Source organism: Melitaea cinxia, chromosome 2, assembly GCF_905220565.1.
Source record: "Melitaea cinxia chromosome 2, ilMelCinx1.1, whole genome shotgun sequence".
Taxonomy (NCBI): Eukaryota; Metazoa; Arthropoda; class Insecta; order Lepidoptera; family Nymphalidae; genus Melitaea; species Melitaea cinxia.
The window spans coordinates 13,716,534-13,741,077 of record NC_059395.1 but is presented as its reverse complement, the minus strand read 5'-3'; the positions used below and the strand labels follow the sequence as shown (position 1 = coordinate 13,741,077).

At 33.7% G+C, this 24,544-nt stretch overlaps 1 protein-coding gene across 1 annotated transcript in view; it reads left to right on the top strand.

Moving 5' to 3' along the window:
* Window positions 1-14,722, top strand: part of LOC123661749 (bromodomain-containing protein 3-like) — a 38,108-nt gene extending 23,386 nt beyond the window's left edge. Inside the window, exons 17-22 of the mRNA XM_045596694.1 lie at window positions 4,460-4,527; window positions 4,607-4,735; window positions 4,766-5,620; window positions 5,702-5,844; window positions 6,536-6,722; window positions 13,541-14,722. Coding sequence (XP_045452650.1) covers window positions 4,460-4,527; window positions 4,607-4,735; window positions 4,766-5,620; window positions 5,702-5,844; window positions 6,536-6,722; window positions 13,541-13,606 — 1,448 coding nt within the window. The 3' untranslated portion in view covers window positions 13,607-14,722. The remainder of the gene's footprint in view (window positions 1-4,459; window positions 4,528-4,606; window positions 4,736-4,765; window positions 5,621-5,701; window positions 5,845-6,535; window positions 6,723-13,540) is intronic.
* Window positions 14,723-24,544: the final 9,822 nt, after the last annotated feature.

The window sequence follows — 24,544 nt, the reverse complement described above, 5'->3', positions numbered from 1 at the left end:
ATTAAGATATATCACGTTGCGATCGACGTTTACGAAATGCTTGAGATCTATGATTAGTTTTAGGTAAGATCCGATTGTTCATGTTTTATAATTGAATCTGAGAGGTTTTCACCTTTGCCAGTATTTTTTTAATGTGACTTATTGCCTTACTACGTGTATGTGAAACGAGTCAATACCGTTTTTTTTTTTAATATTCTAGTCTGAAAATGTCAGTGATAGAATGAATGGGAGTTTCTACGGTGCCCGCAGCGCCGACCAGATAGTGAACATTTTAAAGACAAATTAGTTTTTAATGAGATCTACTTGTGTGTCAAGTCCTTTTGTATGATGGATAATACTTTTTATTTATTGACATTTCATCTTTAAGGCCGGGTTACTTGTACTATTCGGTTAAAGTTGTAACCAACGTCAATTTTAACCTAAATATAAAAGCAACTAAGATTTGACCAAAGCTAAAGTGAACTATAACGTTGTAAAAAACATTTTTAATACATTATTTACCGCCATACCCGTCAAAACGTTTTTCCCCTTCCCGTTCTCATGATATTATTTATCGCTTTTTTTTTTCGTTCTATCCATCCATTTTTATATTTATAAATCTGAAATTATTCATGGATTGATATAACATTAGAAATATACTTGGATAAACAATTACGTCGTTACTAATCAACAATATTGTTAATGTGAAAAAAACAATTTTAGAAAATAGGGATTATTTTTTAAAGTAAAATGGCCTAATTTTACTCTCGTATACATCTTATTATTAAAAAGAAATCGTAACTACTCTCAGAACTCGCAAGCGACTATTTAAACAGTTTTAATTATATGGGTATTATTATACCACCTATACCATTATAATAAAATCTCATTCATCATTTCGAAATTAAACTTTAAACTTAACTTGAACTGACCATATTCTGTCAGTTAAGGTTAAAACTATAGTTAAAAATTTACTTGCCAACGGATCAGCGTCACATTCAGTATTATTTATTATCAAATTCAAGTACAACCCACATTTATCCCATCTTTAACTATAACCGCAAGTCGAGCAACCCTCAAGCGATAATCTCTGTCGCCAAGATTGATATTTAGTGATTGCTTTTGTACAGTACCTTTGGAGTGGTATATTGTTTGGGCAATAAAAGAATGCTTACCAAAGTGAACGAGTAGAATGATTGCTGAATGCTGTTTTGTGTCAGATAATGAAATAAAGGATCCAATAATTTTATCACTATAAACGATCATTATTATATGTTCTGACCACTTATATTGTTATGGACAATCTAGGCGAAATCGCCTCGCAATATTTTTTAAATTCAAATGCAAGTACTTATTGCTTTGAAAGTGTAGCGATCTAGATGTGTGCATGAGATTGCGTGCGTGCGTGGCAGACCTTGTTCTGTATGATGTTTTTTATTACTGTGATATTGGACAGAGGGAATTATTACTCTTTATTATTGATCATATAGTTGTTGAGATCCAAAATTGTAAAACATATTAAGAAATGTTGGTAAAGGCACAAAACAGTTAGTCATTGGTAAGGTGGAGGAGCCAGCTTTGGTGTTTGCTGACACTTGTAACTGGTGCCGGTAAGAGATATTTTTATTTGGTTTGCTTTCATAAACCAATAGGAAATACCTTTTCACAATAATATTTTTAACTATATCATGTCCTCAAGTGCGAAGCTATTTCATTTGCATTTTTATAAATTTCAATATCTCAAAATAAATATTTATTGGAAACTTCAGATCTCACGGTTACTAATCGCTTTAGTGTGTAACTGATAAGAATAAAACTTACGTTGCGGAGGCGAACGACGCCGGAGGACCAGCCTGCCACGGTATGCAAACAATTGTGTAAGGACGGACACACTTAGCAAGCAAATTTTTATCTTAAACCCCTCTCTAGTACCGCGAGGATATATGGTAGAGACATGTTGTAGTTAAAAAAATTAAGTTCTTGAAAAGGTATGGTTTATTGGTTGAACGCTTGATACTCAATGCTTGCTCCCAAATCTACCGTGATGTGTAGTATAAAAGTAATCTCAAAAAAACTACCCAAAGCTGGCCTCCTTCCTTCCACAAATTGTTTGCAAACTTGTATACTACTATATAAATATGTGTTGACTATAACTATAAACGATAAACAAAATTAGGCCCGACAGCTGTAGATTCTTTCAGTAATTTGTTTATTTTATATGGCTATATATTAAAATGTTTTGTATGAAGTTAGCTTTCCTGGCCACAAAATTGTAATTTGTGCTATGTTGAAGGAGGGAGGAAAATGGTGCAATAATTGGCATGTGTCACCACTGTTGCCAGAAAGAAAGCAATTAGCAGAAAATCCTCTGGAGATTGAGTTCAATTTTTAAGTAGTCCAGTCAAAAGGTTAAACTTACTTTCATGGACACATTAAGAATATTGCATCTAAACATCAAACTAAGGGCTTCTTAGTTATTACTTTGTTGATTTAAATTGTGTAGACTTTCTACTATGTCTAAAATTGCAAAAATTTATGACTGTGACTGGAACTTTGTATAATATATATTACTAGTATGTATGTTAAATTTTACTTTTAATTAGCTTAATTGATAAATATAATTTTAGGAGAATAGGTCTTATAAAAAATAAATATATATAAATAGCATTTTATTGAGTACTGTAATATTTCAATTTAGTTTTATTTATTTTTTATACTCAAGATGAACTTGCTTCACCAAACTTACTACGTGAATTTGATTGTTATTAATGGAACATTATAAGTAACATCATATTTGTGACCTCACAAATTGTGATTTTGAGTTGGTCTTGATAATTTTAGCTAAATATCTTTTATTGTTTAAAAACAGTTTTAGAAGATTTTATAATATTTATTTTATATGATATTATTTAAAATACCTGCTTCATTGTAAGACTAATAAAATTTCGGCTAACAGTATTTTAATGTAAGTTATTTAAAAATAAAAGAAAATCGACAATTGTACATTCCTAACGATTTTTAAAAAAATAGGAAAAGTGTGTGGAAATAAAGCAATAGGATTTCACACAAGTACAATTTTTTATATTGTTTAGAATTAATATTAATGTCACTGGAAATTTACGAAGCCAAATAATAGTATTTATTTCTGGTTCCTACTTGTTTGAAATCACTTTTCTTTATCCTTGTATTTATTATAATACATGATTGATATATCAAAAACATTTTTGCTTCTATTTTTTTATTTAAATCATAAAATTATGTATTGTTTGGAATCTTCGCTTCTAGGGCCAAGGTAATAGAACAAAATAGTCCATTAAGTACTCTTGTTAGTATTTTGCAAATAAGTTGGAGATTATAAATATCAAATGTTAAACGTCTGAACTTTGATATTAATTTGCAAAAAAAATAGATGTTTTTCATTACTTAAAATCAATGGTACAATTGAATAGTACTGCGCGTTGATTAATTTTGATGTAGATTTTTGATGTGTGTAAGCAAACACCATGTGTAAATTTTATGTAAGTTTTATTTAATCAACCCTCATGTCTCTACATTGATTAGGTTATAAGAATGAGCGGTAAAGAAGAAACTTTGTATATATTTCAATAAATACAAAAATTTAAGTAAAACTTTTAAGTAACATATTTTGAATTTTATTTTCTTCCCTGAGATCTGAAGTTTCATTATTTGTGTGCGTGTTAACGTATTTCCTTCTGGATAATGTGTTTTAAATAGAACCTTCTTTTTGATATCTATAGGCACTACTTATATGTCAACAATCACTAAAAAACTTATCAAGAATATCTTATAGGTTACTTTAAATGCGGAAAATTGGTGGGTCATTAGCCCCCCCCCCCCCCCCTTATAACTTAGGGGTATAAAAAATAGATGTTGTTCGATTCTCTGACCTACCGAATGTGCACACAAAATTTGATGAGAATCGGTCAAGCCGTTTCGGAGGAGTTTAACTACAAACACCGCGACACGAGAATTTTATATATTAGATTACAACTAAATTGTACAGTGTGATATATTTTGTTGAAAGGGTCAATATTTATCTTTTTTTTTGGTATAATTTAGTATCGTTATATTTGCAAATAATTAAAATCAATGAAAAACACATTAATAATGTTTTTGTTTTTAAAGGTGGTTGAAATACGTTTCTCTTATTATTTTTTTAAATATAACATAAACATATTTTAGGACAACAATATTATACGAGTATTCATACATATATGAAAAATTGAACAGAAGTAATTAATGATAGAAACTTTAAGACTAAATTCAATATACACCATCAAAGATAGATTTCAAAAGTTAAATGTAAAGGAATTGGAAGCTTAGGTTTACAATATGAGTGTAGTATATACACTGGAAGCTAAAAGATAACGTAAGTAGGTGATACGTGTATTATATACTATAATTTTTTTATATATGACAACTAAACCGTTTTGCGTCAAATAATTTTCGATCATTGCAGGTACGAGTGCCGGAAAACCTTCCAAGAAGAAAGTCAAGAAGCAGGCTCAACACGTTCCTTCGCAAAGCGTAAATATCACTAGCACATATAAAGTTAACTAATAGGAAACGACCGAGACTCACGCGAGCGTCACGAATCTAATTTCAGAAGCAGGCCCCGCCCGTGGTGGCGCCAGTGGTCGCGCCGGCCGCGGCCGCCGAGCCGCCGCGCGCCGAGCCCGCGGCCCCGGCGCCCGCGCCGCCGCCCGCGCCCGAGCTGAAGCTGCCGCCCGCGCCCGCGCCCGCCGCGCCGCCCGCGCCCGCCGCGCCCGCGCCCGCGCCCGCGCCCGACGCCGGCGCCCCGCAGCCGAGGGACGCGGACGCTCTCAAGCCGTCGGTGAAGACTGAGCCGCGGAACGGTCTCGACAAGGTGGACGCTTCTCAGTACATCGATCCCCTCGAGCGCTCGCTGGCCAGTCTGGAGCGAAGCCTGCAGGCGGACGTGCCGATGGACGTTAGCGTCGGCGCGTCCGAGTCGTCGATGCGACTCGAAGAGTTTGCTCTGCCGAAGCCGTCGATCGTCCCGGATGCGGTGCATCACAATTTGATGGCTCAACTCGGAGGTCTGACCGGGGGCGACGTGACGCACGTCTCCGAGCAGATCAAGAATGAGCTGTACCCTTCGCCCCATAACGGATTCGTAGAAAAGAGTACGCCGCTGGAGCGCGAGATGCTTAGGCCCGATATGAATCCTAACATACCTTGTTTAACGACGGCACCTCCGGTTTCTTCAATATTCGACCCCGTGTACTCTGCGCCTCATACGCACCCTGTTTCGGCACAGTCGCATCTCAACATCCCGAATGCTCAAAATTTGATACCACCTGTGGTCAAAAAAGAGGAAGTAAAACCACTGTTAACCCCGAAACCCATCGAAGATTTAATGGGAGTACCGAACATAGTTAGCAACAGTATGACGGATAGAGTCAAGTACGAGCTGGATAAAAAAGTAGAAGATAATAAAAATTCTAATTTTGCTCAAGCTTTTAAACTTAAACAAGAGCAGAATTTGAAGAATGCTAGTTCTTGGTCGTCTTTGGCTCAAGCAGGAAGTCCACAAAATGTACCAAATATAGGTATCAATAATCAAATAAAACAAAAACCGGTCATGGATAGTTTTCAAGTATGTTATCCATTTTATTGCTTTGTATTAAATTTTAGCAAAATATACGCTTTATTTTAACACATGTTTTTGTCATGACAGGCTTTTAAAAAACAAGCTCGCGAAAAGATTGATCGACAAAGAGCTTTGATAGAACAACAAGAATTAAGGAGGAAGGAACAAGCTGAAAGAGAAAGACAGCGTCAGGAAACAGAGAGGCGGCATCCCGAAGATGATAAAATGAGGTAATTATTATTATTAGAAACTTCACTGAAGACTTGGTTAAATTTGAATATATTATTAATTGAAGACTTTATGTACATTCTCTACCAATACTGTATGTTCTGAAATTTTATTAAATTGAATTAAGATGAATTTTTATTAAGTTGAATTTTAATTTAGCTCAATTAGCTAAAAATTTAAATAGTGTGTGGATTAGACATATTATATGTTACTGGACGAAAAAGCAAACTGTTAATTTTACCTAAACAATTTCGCACCCGCATGGCGTCGAGCTTAATAAATAAGGCCACCGCTGTGCATTTTAATTCAGTTAATGTTTTACCGTTCTTATAATCGGATGCGCTCATCAACATTCTTAACATTAACATAATATTTAAGAAGTTTAATTTAACGCTTTGAAGCCATATAGCTGTATAATTTATCACTAAAACATATTTCAAAAAAGAGCCAGTTTCACCGGTTATGGATGAAGTTTATCGTGCATTAGGACCCGTATATTGTTAATTAATGAACTCCAACTTTTATTTCATCAATATAGTGGAATTCATGATGAAAAAGAATAATCTTTAAAAACTTTTACCTATCGTATGCCGTCATCCGTCAAATAACGTAATCCAAGACCGGTGAAACGGGTCATAGGCATCCAACGCGGCCGATACGATCGGAGCGTAATGGGTCGCTAACACTCGTCAGGGTGGGGGTGAGCGCGCGCAAGGCGGAGAGCGCCGAGGTGTCGTCGCCGGCCGTGTCGCCCGTGGCGCGCGGCTCGCCGCCCGCCGCGCCCGCCGCGCCGCCCGCGCCCGCCGCGCCCGACAAGCCGCCCGCCTCCGAGCGCGACCGCCTGCGCCAGCGCGAGCAGGAGCGCCGCCGCCGGGAAGCGGTAACTCTCTTCTCAATATGAGTCCGCAGACAGTTTGCAGTGGTGTGGGTTCGATTCCCACCCCGAGTCTGGCTGTAATATATATACACCAGCATCCTTGCAGGACAAGATAGCTAACATCATAAGTAACAATATTTGTTCTACGACTTTTGATAATTTGTTAGATTTTACTTTCATACAAAAAAATATATTAATTTAATTTTCCGTTTGAATGTTATAAACTCTACGCGCATCCCAAAGATTAGGTAAACAGTTACGGTTACAGCCGGAGCGGCGCTAGCGCCCTTGAACTTGAACTATTTCGCTAGCCGAATAGTGACGAGTAACTCGTCATTTTAATTTGAGGATGAGGAAGCCCCTCATTTTAGCTTTTGAGGCCTCACGAGGTACCCCTCATTTGAGGCGACTTGAGGCAAGGTATCGTACGAGGACAGCCGAACTCATCAGATTGTCCGAGGAAGCGTGCGTCACGCATGCCTCACGAGTAGCTAACTTATAAACGATACACTACTTTTATTTTTTACTAGCGACCCGCCCCGGCTTCGCACGGGTGCAATGCTGATACTAAATATACTACAGAATGTCTTTATTTATAGTATGAAGCTAGCTTATAGCATGGTTATTATTAACATAATAACAACATTCAAATATGCGTCGTTAGATTACACATTGCTACAGAATGCGTTGAAGAAATAAAGATTCACTGCTCGTTCCCCGTAGTTGATAGCGTGATAATTTGTAGCCTATATCGTCAGTTAAATAGAAAAGTGACGTTATTCAAAAATAGTAAATTTTACAGTAGAGGCATTTAAAGTTTTTCATTTTATTAAATTAAATTTTTCTCACGAATTTTTATACTTACATATAAGTGTTATATATCATTTTAAAGGTATTTACATAAAGATTAAGACATTATTGTTATTTCTTGATTTCATTATAAATAGGGAGCATTTCTAGCAAGAAAGGTCATTTTTCTGTATAATTTAAAACAACTCGCGGCACGGATTTTTTAAAAAAAATGTAACACAATAATAGAAAAAAAGAGTTTTATTACGAATAAAAGGTTTTTTTTTTATAAATTACGATATTTAAAGAATGGCACATAACATAAAAAAATAATATAAGAAATAACAATCATAAATCTTAAAATGAACCCCCACTTATTAAACAAATCAATGGCAATAATTTTGAGATCAAGGAGCTTAAACATAAATATACGTATAATTTTTGGTTTTTAATAAGAATATAAAACTAAATGTTTCATAAGAGTATAAATTATGTTTTTCTTATCTAATTTTTTAATTACGAATTAGTTATCAATCAATTATAAAGCAAAAATATCAGTATCTTCTTAATTAATTTTTTTTCTAGAAATCTCTAATCTCTATCTTCTATTAAAATGGCAAAAAAATATAAAGATGTAAACTACGTCTACTCATTTTTAAATTATTTTCAGATACTATTTAGGTATAATAAAAATGATTTTGAAAATCCTGCATAGGTAACGTTCTAAACAAAAAATAAATAAATAAATAAATAACAATAAGAAAACAATGAGATCTTATTTGGTTACAGATTTTCATAAAAGTTCTTATAAAATCTGGAGATTATATTTTTATCTATAAGTGTAAGTATACCGGCTTTTTTATTGTCAGACACAGCCAATTTTGTTGAGTACAGCGGTTGTAATTTAGAACTCAAGTTTGTTTTTTCTTGCTAGCTTTAGTTTTGACCATGACAGTTTTAAAACTATCTTTATAGGAACATTTATAATAAAAGTCTGTCATTAAATTTTTTGTTCACTCTGACAGCTTTAATATCTGCCATCTTTATCTTTTCTCTGTCTTCATTGTTTGAGAAATTTGATCCAACATCGTTTTTTTTAATGTCAAAGAAGCTCTCATGATTTTAGTTCATGGACTCTGTATGGATTTCCTTTTTTTTTGGCGGTTCTAATTAATGTAATGTATTATTCCGGGACACAAATAAGCGCAGATTTCAGAGACTTTGAAATATTACGCTCAATCATGGAATGCGCAAAATCTCCCTCATTTTGTGAGTGGCCTTTTATCATAAATTTGTGGATAGGGAATAGACTTCAAATTTTCTAAACATTTATGGCGTAGATATACATTGCAATCATATATTTATTCTTTTGCTGACCACAACAGCTGCCACTGTAAAATATAACTTCAAAATCATTTTCGATGTTATCTTGTAAGCTTCTTAAATAAGTTGAAACACAGGATAATATTTCGTTGACTCCTCTTGCTCCTTCACCTTCGTGCCAAACGTAGCAACTTACGTCTTTAGATTTTAGTTTGTAAATAGTAAAGTTGAGAACATTAATTTTTGGAATATAATAAAAGTTGGAAACATCAACTCTTGGGCATGGCATTACGGCTTACAAATCATATACGGCAGTTATACATTTTTCAGTGCCGTTTACTTTATCTAACTTTTTTTTTCTCACTAAATATTTTTCTTCTAAATGCGAGTAATGGTTTTTACTGGTTCTTTATCTTCTGCAATTTTATAAGCTGCGCAATCTTCACATTGGCCCTTCTTTGGGCCTTCTTCTTGATATTTGATAACCTGCGTAAGGAACATTGTCCGATTGACATTTTCTAACATAGTCCCTTGCAATCAGAGACCTTAACCTCACTATTTTTAAATTTCCAGAATTTCTTAATAATTTAGCTTTATTTTTTTTTCCATTCTTCCGGCACAGCTTTTCTCTTTCCGCCTATCTTTGATTTCTTTTTTTATCTTTAACTGTATTTTCTTGGCTTTCATTCATTGTAACTATTTCATCTTTCGAAGATGTTGATGATATTACAAGATCTATCTACAATCTATCTTTTAATTAGTTTTGTACTTTTAACATTAAAATTTATGTATTTTAGTAGATAAACGTCATTTAAAAAAAAAAGCATATACACTAAATATTTATTTTAAACATTTGCAGTCATATTTAAAATTGTTACATTTTTCTGATAAGCCTCATACTACTAAATGTACATAAACTATAGAGAAAAATGTCATTTTTACAAAAAAGTCAAGTATCAATTATATAATTTCACAACAAGTAGTCACATATCTAAAAATGTCATTTCTCTATATAAAATTCCAACTCAATTATAGTTAAATTTTAATGAATAGATGTCACATATAGTAAAAATACATTGTTCTATAAAATTATTCTTACCTTTTACAATCGTATCTTAACACTATTTTGAGATATGTCACTTCGGTATAAAAATGGACATGTGCTCAGTTTCGCGGCTGTGTTACAAATCGAAAAACGACTATTTTCTACAAACAATATGGTGATGACCACAGAGTACCGAAACGACACTCGTGTCATCTAGTGAGCTTGGCGTGTAATTTTATAAAGGGTCTTTTATCCATATAAAAATAGTGTTGTTAATAGACTCTTTCCAGTAATAACCTTACTTTTAGAAAATTTTGAGAAATGTCATTTTTCCATTTAACCGACGATATGTTGACCCGACTTCTTAATAATATTCGTGCCAAATTTGAAGTAAATCCATGCAGTACTTTTTGAGTTTATCCCGGACATACATACAGACAAACAGACAAAAATTCTAAAAACTGTATTTTTGGCTTCAGTATCGATGGTAGATCACACACCAAGTATTCTTTTAAAAAAATATTCAATGTACAGTTTTGAATTTCCTACCATTTTATTATATGTATAGTAGTGGATTTTTCACCCCTCCCCCCGGACAACTATTTTCGTGTAAACCCCGTTGTTACAGAGATAATATCATGGTTGAAGTTTCAGGTTCAATTTTTAAATCGGAAAAAATTAACCTACCACCTTTAAGGTTAGAGTAACGCTTGGCTCCGGCGCTGCGGGAAGTGCAGCCCTCCCTCCGCGCCTCTGGCTTAAAAAAAACACTCTAGGGGTAGGGCAGACCAAGACCACGTGGACAGTGGGGTGCTTCGATTCGGTTTTGGGTATTTTTCGAATTTCTATACCTATATTCTAGCACGCAATGTTACTAATTTTATTAGAATATTATGTCTGACGCGTTATTTTGTTTAAAAGTGTCTATTTGTCAGTCGTTAAAGGTCAGTTCGTATCGTATTTTGATCTTGCAGTAAAGATCGTTTTTACGTAAATGTAGAGGTAATAGGAATTTAGTTTGTAAATATTATTTTATTGTCAATTATTTTTTATTTTTCAATTATTGTAAGTACGCTGATTCCACTTTTTTAATTCGCCTGCATTAAACAATGAAAAGTGAACAATACCCAGCTATAGTTCGCATCATGTAAAAAGAACGCTGAAAGAAACTGGAGGGGGTGCGTTTGCTCATGGGTATACTCGCGCACAAAAGTACTACCGTTTTATTTTTTAAGTAGGCTTTCACTCGCGGCTTAGTATAATGGTTATTGGTAGGTACATTAAAAAATACTAGAAATACAAGTGTGAATAATTCGGACTAAATAAGTATAATAATTATCACTTTACAAAATCACATTTTTTTTTTAAACAAAAGCAATAACAATTTTTTTAGTTATTGAAATGTCGTATTCAAAAATATTAATTATCTGTACTCTCGATATTCGTATCTTAATAGTTTTTATGTGTTTAAAATGATAAATTGATATTTGTTTTTTAGTGAAATAAATAGTAAATGAAGAATTTTGTAATTTAAAACTTTTGTACGCGATAATATTTTGAGTCGACGTCGTACTGTCCAACCAATAGCACACCGGCAAGCATGCGACACGTGATAAACACTCCCATCCCCTACCCCATACCACCAAATAGACCGATAAATCGCTTCTGCGCAGCTTCAAGGCCAGCGTTCTTTTTACATGACGCGAACTATACCAATATTTAATATTAATTTGGTTTAATTAAACTTTAGTAAACGTTAAAGAATAATAATTAGCTACGTTAATAATTTTCACATATTTTGGATCTTCAGAATTCAGATAGAGCTAATCTACATACACATTTACCTAAGTCACTGCGACATACATACTGTGATACTGCCTACAAACCCACCAAGCAATTTATATTATTAACTTGAATTATTTTATTAACTAGAATTATCGGGTAGAGAAAGTGTTATTTATTATTGTTATTATTATTATTAGCAGTGCAAACGCGCGCGAGCGTCGCGTCGTCCGTTCGATCATGAATGAATCAATGAAACATACACTTGCAAATGTTAGGACAGTACAATAAAAGCTTAAAAAATCATTTTTAATTAATGTATTGAGTTATGTCAAAAGTCGTAGAACAAATGTTGTTGTACATAATGTTAGCTATCTTGTCCTGCGAGGATGTTGGTGTTTTACAAGTAACTCTGTATAAGAGCGATTTTTTTAAAATATTTATTATACTCTGGGACAGAAGACTAAAATTTGAGCACTTATCTTTTACAAACTCCCTTAATTGTAGCAATGAATGTCTTGAACACCTCCCTGAATATTAAGATTCTAGACGCTTAAATTACGAATGAGGCCCAATTCCCAGGTCATTTGAAAAGGTATACCATGCTGGCTGCTAAAACGTTTAAGGTAAAATTAATAATAAGGCCACACGATTTTTCGTATTGGGACATTGTCTTCTTCTTCGCAGTTTCGTCCCTATATGGATTTTTTTTTAGTGAAATTGTTAATTGGAGTAACTCATTTGGTCTAAAATTAAGTCCTGTGAAAAGTCAGGCTATTATTATTATTTGATGCATCGTTTGGATCACTCTTTTGCCGTCAGTTATATTTAACAACAATTTTATTCCTTATAGTTCAGAAGTAACAAAAATTAGGTATTATTTTTGACCAAAATGTGACCTGGAATTCACAGATTATGGAATCTTTGTATCACTTTTTTTGTTATGTTACCCGGCTTCGCTCGGGAGTTGATATGAGATTACGTGGTAGTTGAAATAAAAAAATAAACTATGACGTAAAAAGTAAGAAAAAAAAATATTGAAAACATTTTCTCATTATTTACAATTAGTTGATTATATTTGTGTAAGATCCTCTGTACATCTAGGATTATTTCGCGTCTAAATCCATTAAATTTTTTGCATCGTTGATTAATTTCTTGTTCTTCATTTCCGATGAAATATACTTGCAGAAATTTATAGTCTTCGTTAGGCATTGGTAGTAACGATCCTATTTTGTGATAAATTTGCCCTTGAATTGAAAATACATATTCAAATTCATTTCTATTAGTGTTAGTCGAAGTAACACCGAAAGAAGTCATTTGAAAGCAGGAAAAGCAGTATAAACTCCAACTTCTAGACTCCACCAACGACGAGCAGTTCGTAATGTCATTTATGACTTTTAGGTATCCTTTCATCTCTTCATCGAGATGTTGATTCAACAGGAGATTTACAATTTATGCAATGGAGAGTTTGCTGATCGGCCACCGTCATGTTGTTACATTTGCAGCGTTCTGTCTCTTCAGGACCCATTATTAATCTCATCACGTGGATACCTTGTTTTCATCTCTTGTTCGCTTTAGTATGAATTGCGTAATTAAAACAAAATTCCCGAAAGAACCGGAGCTGAAACTTGATTTCTCGGTTCGTCTTGACTGACCAAAGAACCGGTAAATCCAGATATTTCTATGTATAATGTAAAAACATGCTGGAAATCTTTTACTCCTAAATCCAAATACACTATTTAAATCTGTAAAATATTGCCAACAAATTACTTGATAATAATTATTTATTTGTTGGTGCTAATGAAAAAAGTGTGCTGACGATAACCAACTAATAACACTATGACTACTGATTCATAATTAAATTTAAATATTTGTGTTTTAGATGGCTGGCCAGATAGATATGAATATGCAGAGTGACTTGATGGCAGCGTTCGAAGAATCGTTGTAATTCATTACGCAGACGTTACTTTAGTTGTACATATGAGTATATAAAATTAATATTAATGTCAATGCAATCTAAGTGGTGATAATCTGACGCCGGAGTGACTTTGTGATTGTTTTGTGTGTGAAATCGTTGACTAACATGTGGTTAAGTGCTGTGAATAGATATACATATTATAAATTAAACTGTTATATCATTGACTCGATTTGGTTGCTTACTATAGGCCTTTACGAGAGGGTTGCATTTTAAAATAAATTGTATTATAATAAGTTTGTATGCAAGTTCTTGATGTAAACTCTCTTTACATTCGTAAGCCTATGATATATTTATATTTTGTTCTAGAAGCGTCTTCTACCTTTCTGAACTTGTTTTATAGTATGTACTAATAAAGAGCATGGTAGTAATCGAAATTTGGAAAAAATCAAAAATGTTTTATTTTATGTATTTGATAAATAGACAATCAACTTTTAACCATTAAATCTGTTATTCTTAATGTTCTCACATTGCATAATGGCATCGTAAAACGTTGCGCGGAAATGTTTTATTCGGATTTATAATTGTAGTAGAATAATTCTAAAATTGTCCACAGTAAGCCACGATGCAATGAGAAAACAGTGTACGTTATGTATTTAATAGTGAATGGAATTTCTGTTACGTGTTCGATTTTCGATAAATATTGCTTAATGTTAGTAGGTTTTTTATCTTTCTGTCAACAGTAAACAGATCAAATGTCATACATTTGATTTGAAAATATATTTATTTTACATTGAAAATTGTCTTTTATGTTTTGTAGTTAGTTAACTCCAGTGGGAAATTTGTAAAAAAAGTATTATCGAAATTCAACATACTCATAAGTTTGTGGTATGAATGAGTAAGTCATACGATACAGACCGATAAAGAAGAATTGTATATTATTAAGCAAATTTTAATTTCAGCCATCTTACCAGATTTACGTCAAAATGTAGATATAAAATAAAATATATTGACATTCCATATTGTACTTTGTTGTTTAAATTAGTGTATAATTTTTAACACGACATGTATTTATAAATTATCTGAAACCACACATTCTAAATCGTACAGCCGCTAAATAAATCTTATATCTACGTTTAAAATGAAAAATCATTTATTAATTTCTTGGATACCATTTATCTTTTATTTATAATAGGTAATAAAATTTATTTATAAAAACGTAAAATTAAAAAAAAAATCTTATTTAGCAAAATTACTAATTTAAATGCTATATTTTATTTTACTAGTGAGTGGCGGGAAGTAGGCTATTCAATTAGTATTCATTAAATCTTTGCTCTAGCTTTAGTTGATGTCAGAATAAATAAATGAAGTAGTACTGATGTTTTTCCATATTATTTTAAAATAAATTGATTTGAGAGATCAGATTTCTTTATGATTGGCATTAAAAATAAATTTATAATTATAAATAAGAAAGGGCGGTAAACTAAAAATAAAGTAAATAAGGAGTGAACAAAAGAGTATAACAGTAACTACGTAAGAGCGTGGGAATTAAAAATTTAAAAAAAAAAAATAGGCGAAGGCACAATTGCTCTTAATATTTGAAAGTTGAAGTTTTAAGTAACGTAACAATACGTTAGCAAAATTAAGAATGTACTTTACTAATAAGTATTTGAATAAATTGTTACAATTATGCAAATTTTAATTTCCGACAAAACAAGCACATTACTGCTAATGATTTACTTTTTACTCTGATTAATTATTTCTACATTTTTTAAGAATTGCAATATAGATTATTTTTAATCCGATTTTTACCTATAAGTCCAAATTTACAACTGATAGATCCTGGCATAAAGTTTGCACCACATGTAATATTTTGTATATTTTTATGTAGAAGGAGAAGTCCTGATTCCTCAAATAAACATAAACATCACATATTATTGTGTACTTTTAAAATATTATTATTTAAAATTATAAGATTTTTTAAATGTATGTGCCAGAATGGTACTAAAAATATACACAAAGAAGTTGAAATTGCATACTTTCAAGGGAATAAGACGATACAAGAATTAAAAAGTAAAACATGTAAAATCGACTAATTATAAAACTTTTTACGATAAAAATGCTTTATATTTTTTATTTTAACTTTTTATCTCTACCCTCTTCAAAGTTGAAACGACCTGAACCCGAATTACTAGATTATTTCGTACGCAACGGCTTATAAGTAGACTTAAATAACGCAGCCCTAAACATTTTTAGAAATGCTAAAAACCTGGCATGTACTTTTGTAAAAGTTCTTAAATTAAATATAAACTAAAAAAGAAAAAAAAATTAAAAAAAATTATTCAAGAAATAATGTATGAAAAAAATTTATGAAATGAAACAAAGTAATGCGAAAGTTAGTTTTCCTAAAGTCGTCTATTATTTTTGATATTAAGCCCAGTATGGTATGTTCGGCTAAGATTTGGACTAATTTTCGATGAGTTACAAGGTATTAGATTTTTGGAACGAAGGAAGGAATTTAAGGAACCTTACGGCAGGCTTGACATTTAGCTGGGCGAGCGAACTGAAAAAAATGTGATACTAAAACCGTAAGAAAAATATATAACGGAAGTAACGTATATCGGTCACACGAATTTATATGACGGTAATAAAACTAAAATATTACTAGTATACTTTTTTTTTAATTTTTTTTTATGTAATTTTATACTGTCGACAAAAATAAATAAAGCCATATGATTTTTTATTTCACTTAATAGTTGGAATTATTATTATTATTATTTCTATTTTGCTTGATTTATTTTATTTTACGGTATTCGTTATTTTCTAAAATACTAAATTTCCTAAATACTCTAATCCTACCTAATTGAAAAAAAAATCAAGAACTAGAAAATATATATAAAATTCAACATTTTTTTTCAAATTGTGTTGCTTCTATACTATCCGAAGGAATATATCCGAAGGAATCAACATTAAAAATTCATTCAGGATCATTCATTATTACTTCAAGCAAGTCTTTATTTTGAAGATAACCTTTAAGAGGAAAGGGTACCGAAGAGACTTCAAAAATAGGTATTTGAATATAATTGTGTTTGCTTGCAAACGAATAAAAAACCGACTTCAATTACATCGACGAGTGGTACAACGTAGATCGACGAAAAAATAGTCAAGTAACCACATGACAAACATCAGCTTTCGATTAAATTAACAATTATTAAAATCGGTACACCCAGTAAAAAGTTATTGCGGATTTTCAAGAAGTTTTCTCGATTTCTCTGGGATTCCATCATCAGATTTTGGTTTCCTTATCATGGTACTAAACTAGGGATATCCCCTTTCCAACAAAAAAAGAATTATCAAAATCGGTACACCCAGTAAAAAGTTATTGCGGATTGTCAAGAGTTTCCCTCGATTTCTCTGGGATCCCATCATCAGATCCCGGTTTCCTTATCATGATACTAAACTTGGGATATCTCCTTTCTAACAAAAAAAGAATTATCAAAATCGGTACATCCAGTAGAAAGTTATGTGGTATAATACAACGTAGGTCGACGAAAAAAGCGTCAAGTAAAAACGCATTATTAGGTATAAGCTCGAAAAGTAGTTGTTAGATCTCAAATAAATTTAAATGGGACCAATTGGCACACACCACCTTTCGATTAAAAGAAAATTTGTCGAAATCACTCCACCCAGTCAAAAGTTCTGATGTAACATACATAAAAAAAAATACAGTCGAATTGAGAACCCCCTCCTTTTTTCGAAGTCGGTTAAAAATGTTTCTGTCGCGCTGCATGCCGCTACCGCGCCCCGCGCCATCTCCGCTCCGTTTTTTCTATGTGTGACTGTAGTGTTGTTAGTGTGCCTGCGCCGGCTATTCAGCTATTAATTGTTGACGATATTTTAGTATTCGCATCTTTCGTTTGCGATTGACTACGAGTACATATTATAGCGCATAGTGCTATTTTTCTGAATTTGGCTTGTTTTATTGAATTTGTTCTGCATCATATTGCTGTGACTCGGCTTACTATTATTGAATTTCGTAAACTACTTATTATTATGTTTTATTATTTTGACTTGGATACTCTTTGTGACTTGATACATGTCTATATTTTTGTGGGTAATTATCGAAATACTTAGGTACTTTATTTATGAATTAGGTATGTAATTACATGGTTGAGGTGTGTGTAAGAATGGGTAATGAAATACATACATAATTATAGTGTATACATGTAGTACATAGTATAAGTGTAAGTATAGTATACATATGTAATGTAGTACATACATAGTATAAAATGTTTGTCTTAGTACCTATATAATTTGTAATGTCTCATGTTTGTCGCAGTTATTAATACATAGGTATAAGTTATATGTATTAATTAACATATAATTGCGGCGATATAACAATGGTTAAAAATAATATTATAATAAAAAAAAAAAACAAGAAAAGCCGCCTGCGTGAAGAACAACTATTAGAAAGTCAATTGAAAAGGCTGGAACAAGATAAAAATTCAATAATAACACAAAGATAGCAGTAAATAAATCACACCAATTTCACACATTATGTACACAGTATGTACACTTACAAAAATCATGCAGGCGACTTTTTCAATTATTATTTTATTTGTGTTTTTTTAGTTAGGCAAATTACGTAATCGATTGATTTTTTCTAAAGAGTGGTTGATTAACATGACATAACATAACAATACACTTTATTGTACACCAACAGAAAATAGTAATACGTATCAGATTGATTTTTAACCGACTTCCAAAAAAGGAGGAGGTTCTTAATTCGACTGTATTTTTCTTTTCTTTTTTTTGTACATATGTTACTTCAGAACTATTGACTGGGTGGACCGAGTTCGACTTGCACGCAAAGGAAAAAAAGCCGACTTCAATTACATCGACTTGTAATACAACAAAGGTAGACGAAAATATAGTCAAGCAAATACGCGTTATTAAAGATTACTCAAAAATTTGTTATCAGATCTCGATGAAATTTAAATATGACTACACGATAAACATCAGCTTTCGATTAAATTAAAAATCATCAAAATCGGTACACCCAGTAAAAAGTTATGCGGTATAATACAACGTAGGTCGACGAAAATAGTCAAGTAAAAACGTATTATTTATATAACTCGAAAAGTTGTTGTTAGATCTCAAATAAACTTAAGTGAGACCAAATGACACACACCACCTTTCGATTAGAAAAAAAAATTGTTGAAATCGGTCCACTCAGTCAAAAGTTCTGAAGTAACATACATAAAAAATACAGTTAAATTGAGAGCTTCCTCCTTTTTTGGAAGTCTGTTAAAAATAGAAACCGATTTTACACGTCTATAGAATTCCTAAGTCGACGAGCTTGAACAGTGAAAGATTTAGTATAAAAGAAAGAGGAGTGAGAGGGAAATTCAAGAAGTAAGCTTTCCTCAGAACGAAGACTGCGTTCATTGGAATCAGTAAGAAATTTAAATCGTCGTTTTAGATACGCAGGTACAACAGGGTTAAAAAGAATAGAGTAAAGTAAGTTGAGAATATACGTATTCCCGCAGTAGGGAATTGGGTGCCACTCAGGGCGTAACTACTGCCATATCAGCCGTATCAATGATACGGGGCCCCCTCTTTACAGGGCCCCTAAGGTGTGTAAGCAAAAATTAGTAAAATGTTATCCACAATGTCACTTAATCTTGTGCTTCCTGGAAAAAAGAATAAAAAAACTGTCATACATACCTATAGAGTTTTCACTTCAGAAATGACTGAAGTCTGAAAAGCAATCCCCTTTTATCCGAGTCAAGCGTGCGCCCAATTGTTGATAACATTCTGTATCGTTTATTTCGGGATTCAGTTAATCATTATGAACAATGAATTAATCTTTTTTTTATATAAGAATGGGGCACACAAGCAGACGAAGCCATCTGATTTATAACGGCTACCATCGCCCATGGCCTTTAGAGAAAAGATGTAGACACTAGACGCTTGAAAACCCCCAAATTTTAGCAAGGTCATTCCACACTTTGAATGTACGCGGAAAGAATGCGCACGAAGCTCGCACATTGGTTGCAAACCACTGGTGGATACAATTAGCACCACTAGACTTCTTGACATCGAAAGAATGCAGAACACAACAAACGACACTGCTCATAGTGCACATTACGCATCGCGTGCTCGCACCGTGGAATGCTCGATGGTGCTTTTCCCTCATCGTCAAGAGTTGAATTCGACGCAAAAAGAGTGCAAAGAATTTTCGCTTACTTTTTCGCATAATGTGCCAGAGAGCCTTCATGTTCGCGCAATGATAGAAGTGTAGACTAAAAAAAGTTACCTTCGACAGATTTTGTAAGAAACAAAAGGCACGGGTTCCATTTAGAAAGCCCAATAGTCTCTCGCCAATTCTGCTGTGTTTGAACTTTGCCCTAGCGATTTACTACCTGTAAGACCTGGAGGCAGCGTTGAATCTCTTCTTCAGGTTATGCGCCTGTGAATCCCCCATATAGATGCGGAAGATTCATAGGAATTCACTAATAGTATTGGCCTCACAGGCTGAAGCGAACGATCCCCCGCATCTATTGCTGCAGGTCAAGGCTAATAACTCTCCAGCTTGGAATTACAAGCTCTTTAAATTAGCTTAAAATCCGAAATTCAAAACATTCATTCCATTATAGAACTCATGAAATTATTACTGATAAAATTCAATAGCCTTGCATCCAGTTTTCCGGAGGTATTAACTTGATGTTTTTTAAAACTAAAACTGATAAAAAATTACCTAAAGATTTCAATGGAACAGGAACATCTACAGCAGACTACACCCACTATTGTCTATTCTAGGAGGAAGTAATAACTTATAATCAATAAATATTTATTTTAATTCAATGCAAGCATTTTTTTGTGAGAAATCTTTACCCATCATTTGCCTGCCCCCCCACTAATTTTGATACAGGGCCCCAAGGTTCCCGGGGTTCCAAGGAATGCTACGCCAGTGATGCCACTTGAGTTCTTTACGCAATTCAGAAATATGATTCTATTTGCGAAGTCCAAATACGAATCGCATAGGTACATAGATTCGACCAAATTTAATAATCTGCTCCTCATTAATGTCAAGAAAACAACTAAGCAATTTTTTACCGATGAAAAAAAACAGAGGAGGTTCTAAAGTCGCCACGTACCTATATTTATTTATGTTTGACCATGCATAACTTTTTACAGAGTATTCCGAAATTGATAAAAAAAATATATTGGAAAGAGTAAACCCCGAAGTTGTTTTTCGCCTAGGAGGCGAGGAAGAAGCGCGGCTCGCAGCTTGCTTGGCATAGGCATGGGAAAGAGCAGAATCCTAATTTTTTAAACTTTCTTATTGTATTTTTTATTAGTATTACGGTAATAATAATCATAATATACTTTTTTGAAATCCTTGTATTGAGCCCTTTAATTTGATACCAAAAACAAACAACACAGTTATTTACCATAATTATCATTGTTATTTGTTAGCGAAACCCTTCGTTAGCCCAGGTTTGCACAGTGTTACAATAAAAAACGCATATACAAATACGGTTTTATTGTAGTTATGAAAAGAGAAATTATTTAATTTTCTTAATACGAATTTTAGAAAATATCGACTAAAAATTACATCACTAGTGTATCGATATAATTATCGACTATGAGGCATCACTTCGCTGGCGTATATACGTATTGCTTTGAGTTTTGACCCTTCCCTCCCCTAGACCTATCCCCCAAAAAGCAAGAAAGGGACAACTGCAGCTCAGACCGTTTTAGGTAGATAATTTTTGACCAAAACAGTGTTTCGTAGTCGACTGTTTTCTCCTCAAAGCATGGCAATTTTTAAAAATTTTTTTTTAGAAAATAAAAGAAGACTGGCTATGCCCCTATGTTCTCATTTTTTTGAAAATATGCACATATTTTTTTTAATGAGTGTCTGAAAATGTACAAAAAATTATGCAATATTTCGAGTTTTTGTAGTCTCCTAATTCCTATGATAATAAGAATATGAAAAAAATTAAAACATAAGGGCATGGTCATAGCAGCAAAGAGTTTTATGTCACAAAAATATTCGATCTAGTGTCATTATCCAGGGAGAAAACAGTCGACTACGTTTGTATGGAGAAAGAGCCGGTACCCTTTCCTCTTAATTTCTACAAACCAACGGAGTATGTCATCTTCTGTGACTTTATCTCTTGCTTTACTTAAATTTTGTGCGGTACGTTCTGAAATATCTGGATGCCTTTTTAAAAACGAAGAGTACCACTTTTTTCCTGGCCGATTATTTGTGAATGGACAGGAATCTAATTTTTTATCAGATATTATTTTTTGGACACTATCAAGCAATTGTTCTTTGGTTACAGGGAAGTGTTTTTCAGTCATAAATTCCATCCATCTCACGATTATCCTTTCTTCCTCATATGAAATTACAGTAGCTGGACCTAGATTACACAATAGGACTTTTCCCGGTGATTTTATTGTGCAAAGTTATCCTTGGGATATCCGTATCTTTTAGCAGCAACAGATATTTTTTCGGTAAAGCTTTAGATTAGATAAAACCGAATTTCGGGACCGTGGGGGGAAGGGGGGGGAGAGGGTGGGGAACGCTACCCCTGGTACCACTGTCACACCTCAGAACCCCATGATTATGGAGATATCCATGGTTAAAGTTTTGAGGTTAGAAGAAGAATTTCGAAAGTTAGAGGAACGCTTGGCTCCGGCGCTGCGGGAAGTGCAGCCCTTCCGCCCTTGCGTGCGAAAGCACGCTCACTCATGCTCCGTTCCGCAGCGGAGGCTGGTCGCTCCATAACCATGGGGTTCTGAGGTGTGACAGTGTTACCTTGTATAGATTTCCCTACACCCTCCGCCCTCCACACCCAAAAACCCCATAATTCGGTTTTTCTAATTCGGTTTTACCTAGTCTAGATCTTAGCCATTTTTTCTCCTTTTCTTACTTCTTCGATAGCCCTGGCCAGTTGTTCTTTGATATAATCTTTTCTTGGTGCCATTTCTAGGATGAAAATAAATTTGTATCTATTAGAAATACGTTGAACCCATTATGGACACCTAGTCATGGACAAAATGTCCATAATTGGATAGAGTTATTATTTATTGCAAATTTCTAGAGAAACATGAAGATATACTAGAACAGACGAATGATATATGAAAAAAAAAATAAGCAAGTTCACTTTATGGGCACTATGTCCACGACTGGGTTTACGTGCTTGAAATGCTTGAATAATATCCAATTATGGACATGGTAAATTTTAGGATTAGAAAGCCAATGACATTTTGGGTTATAATATTAAAGTAATGTATTCTTATTAGTAAATTATTGAATACTATGACTTTCGACGACGACGATACACCTGACACAAAATAATATGTTAAGTGTACTTACTTGCATCGCGATTCTTATAACAAATTATGATTCTCGACACTAAATGACACCGCGTAACTAACAACCGCTGTGGCCGCAATCAAAATGTCCGTTGGCTGTCAAAAACAGTTGGTATGGCAGCTAAAATATTAGTACAACTGATCGGTTTTGATATTTGAAAAAAAAATTCGCGTTTGCTTAATTTTGGAGATCAATTCAAAAAATGTCCATGACTGGTCCGCGTCCAACATAGGTGCCATTACCTTATGATTTAAATGGATATTTTCGAAGATACCTATTACAGATTTAAAAATTGCGGGACGTAGCATTTGCGGCGGTTTCGCCCGACCGGGGCGGTGGGAGTGTGCCTATAAATAGCGCGTCGGAGGCCGCGGTTCTCCCTTTAGCACTTTGAATTCAGCAGCGATCGGAAGCGTTTATATTATGCGCGGGCAGTAATGATTAAATCAAAACTACTGGATCGATTTTAATCATTTCTAACCGACTTCCAAAAAAGGAGGAGGTTCTCAATTCGACAGTATTTTTTTTTTATGTATGTTACTTCAACTTTAGACCGGGTGAACTGATTTCGACATTTTTTTTTAATCGAAAGGTGGTGTGTGTCAATTGGTCCCATTTAAATTTATTTGAGATCTAACAACTACTTTTCGAGTTATATCTAATAATGCGTTTTTACTTGACGCTTTTTTCGTCGACCTACGTTGTATTATACCACATAACTTTCTACTGGATGTACCGATTTTGATAATTCTTTTTTTGTTAGAAAGGAGATATCCCAAGTTTAGTATCATGATAAGGAAACCGGGATCTGATGATGGGATCCCAGAGAAATCGAGGAAAACTCTTGAAAATCCGCAATAACTTTTTACTAGGTGTACCGATTTTGACTATTTTTTCGTCGATCTACGTTGTATTACTCGTCGATGAAATTGAAGTCGGTTTTTTTTTCGTTTGTGAGCAAACACAATTATTTCAGTGAATGACATAGGATATATTTTATACCCGTGCGAAGCCGGAGCGGGCCGCTAGTACATATATATATATTTTAATGTATGTTCGGGGATAACTTTGTCGTTTATGAACTGATTTTGATAAGTCTTTGTTGGAAAGGAGATATCCTAAGTGTGGTACCATGATAAAGAAACCAGGGTCTGATGATAGGATCCCAGAGAAAGCGAGGGAAACTCGAAAAACCGCATAATTTTTTACTGGGTGTACCGATTTTGATAATTTTTAATTTAATCGAAAGTCGATGTTTATCATGTGGTCACATTTTAACTTCATCGAGATCTGATTACAACTTTTGGAGTAACCTTGATAATGCGTATTTACTTGACTATTTTTACGTCTACCGTTGTATTACTTGTCGATATAATTGAAGTCGTTTTGTTTTCGTTTGCCTGCAAACACAATTATATAGTATCTGTTCTAATTATTGCGACTAGGGATACCTAATTCAGAAGTTGTGAATGTTTACCAATACTATTCAATCGTGACCCCCCCCCCTCCCGTGGTGTCGTAAGAGGCGACTAAGGGATAAAACAGTTCCACTACCACCATGGAACCTATAAAGCCGACCG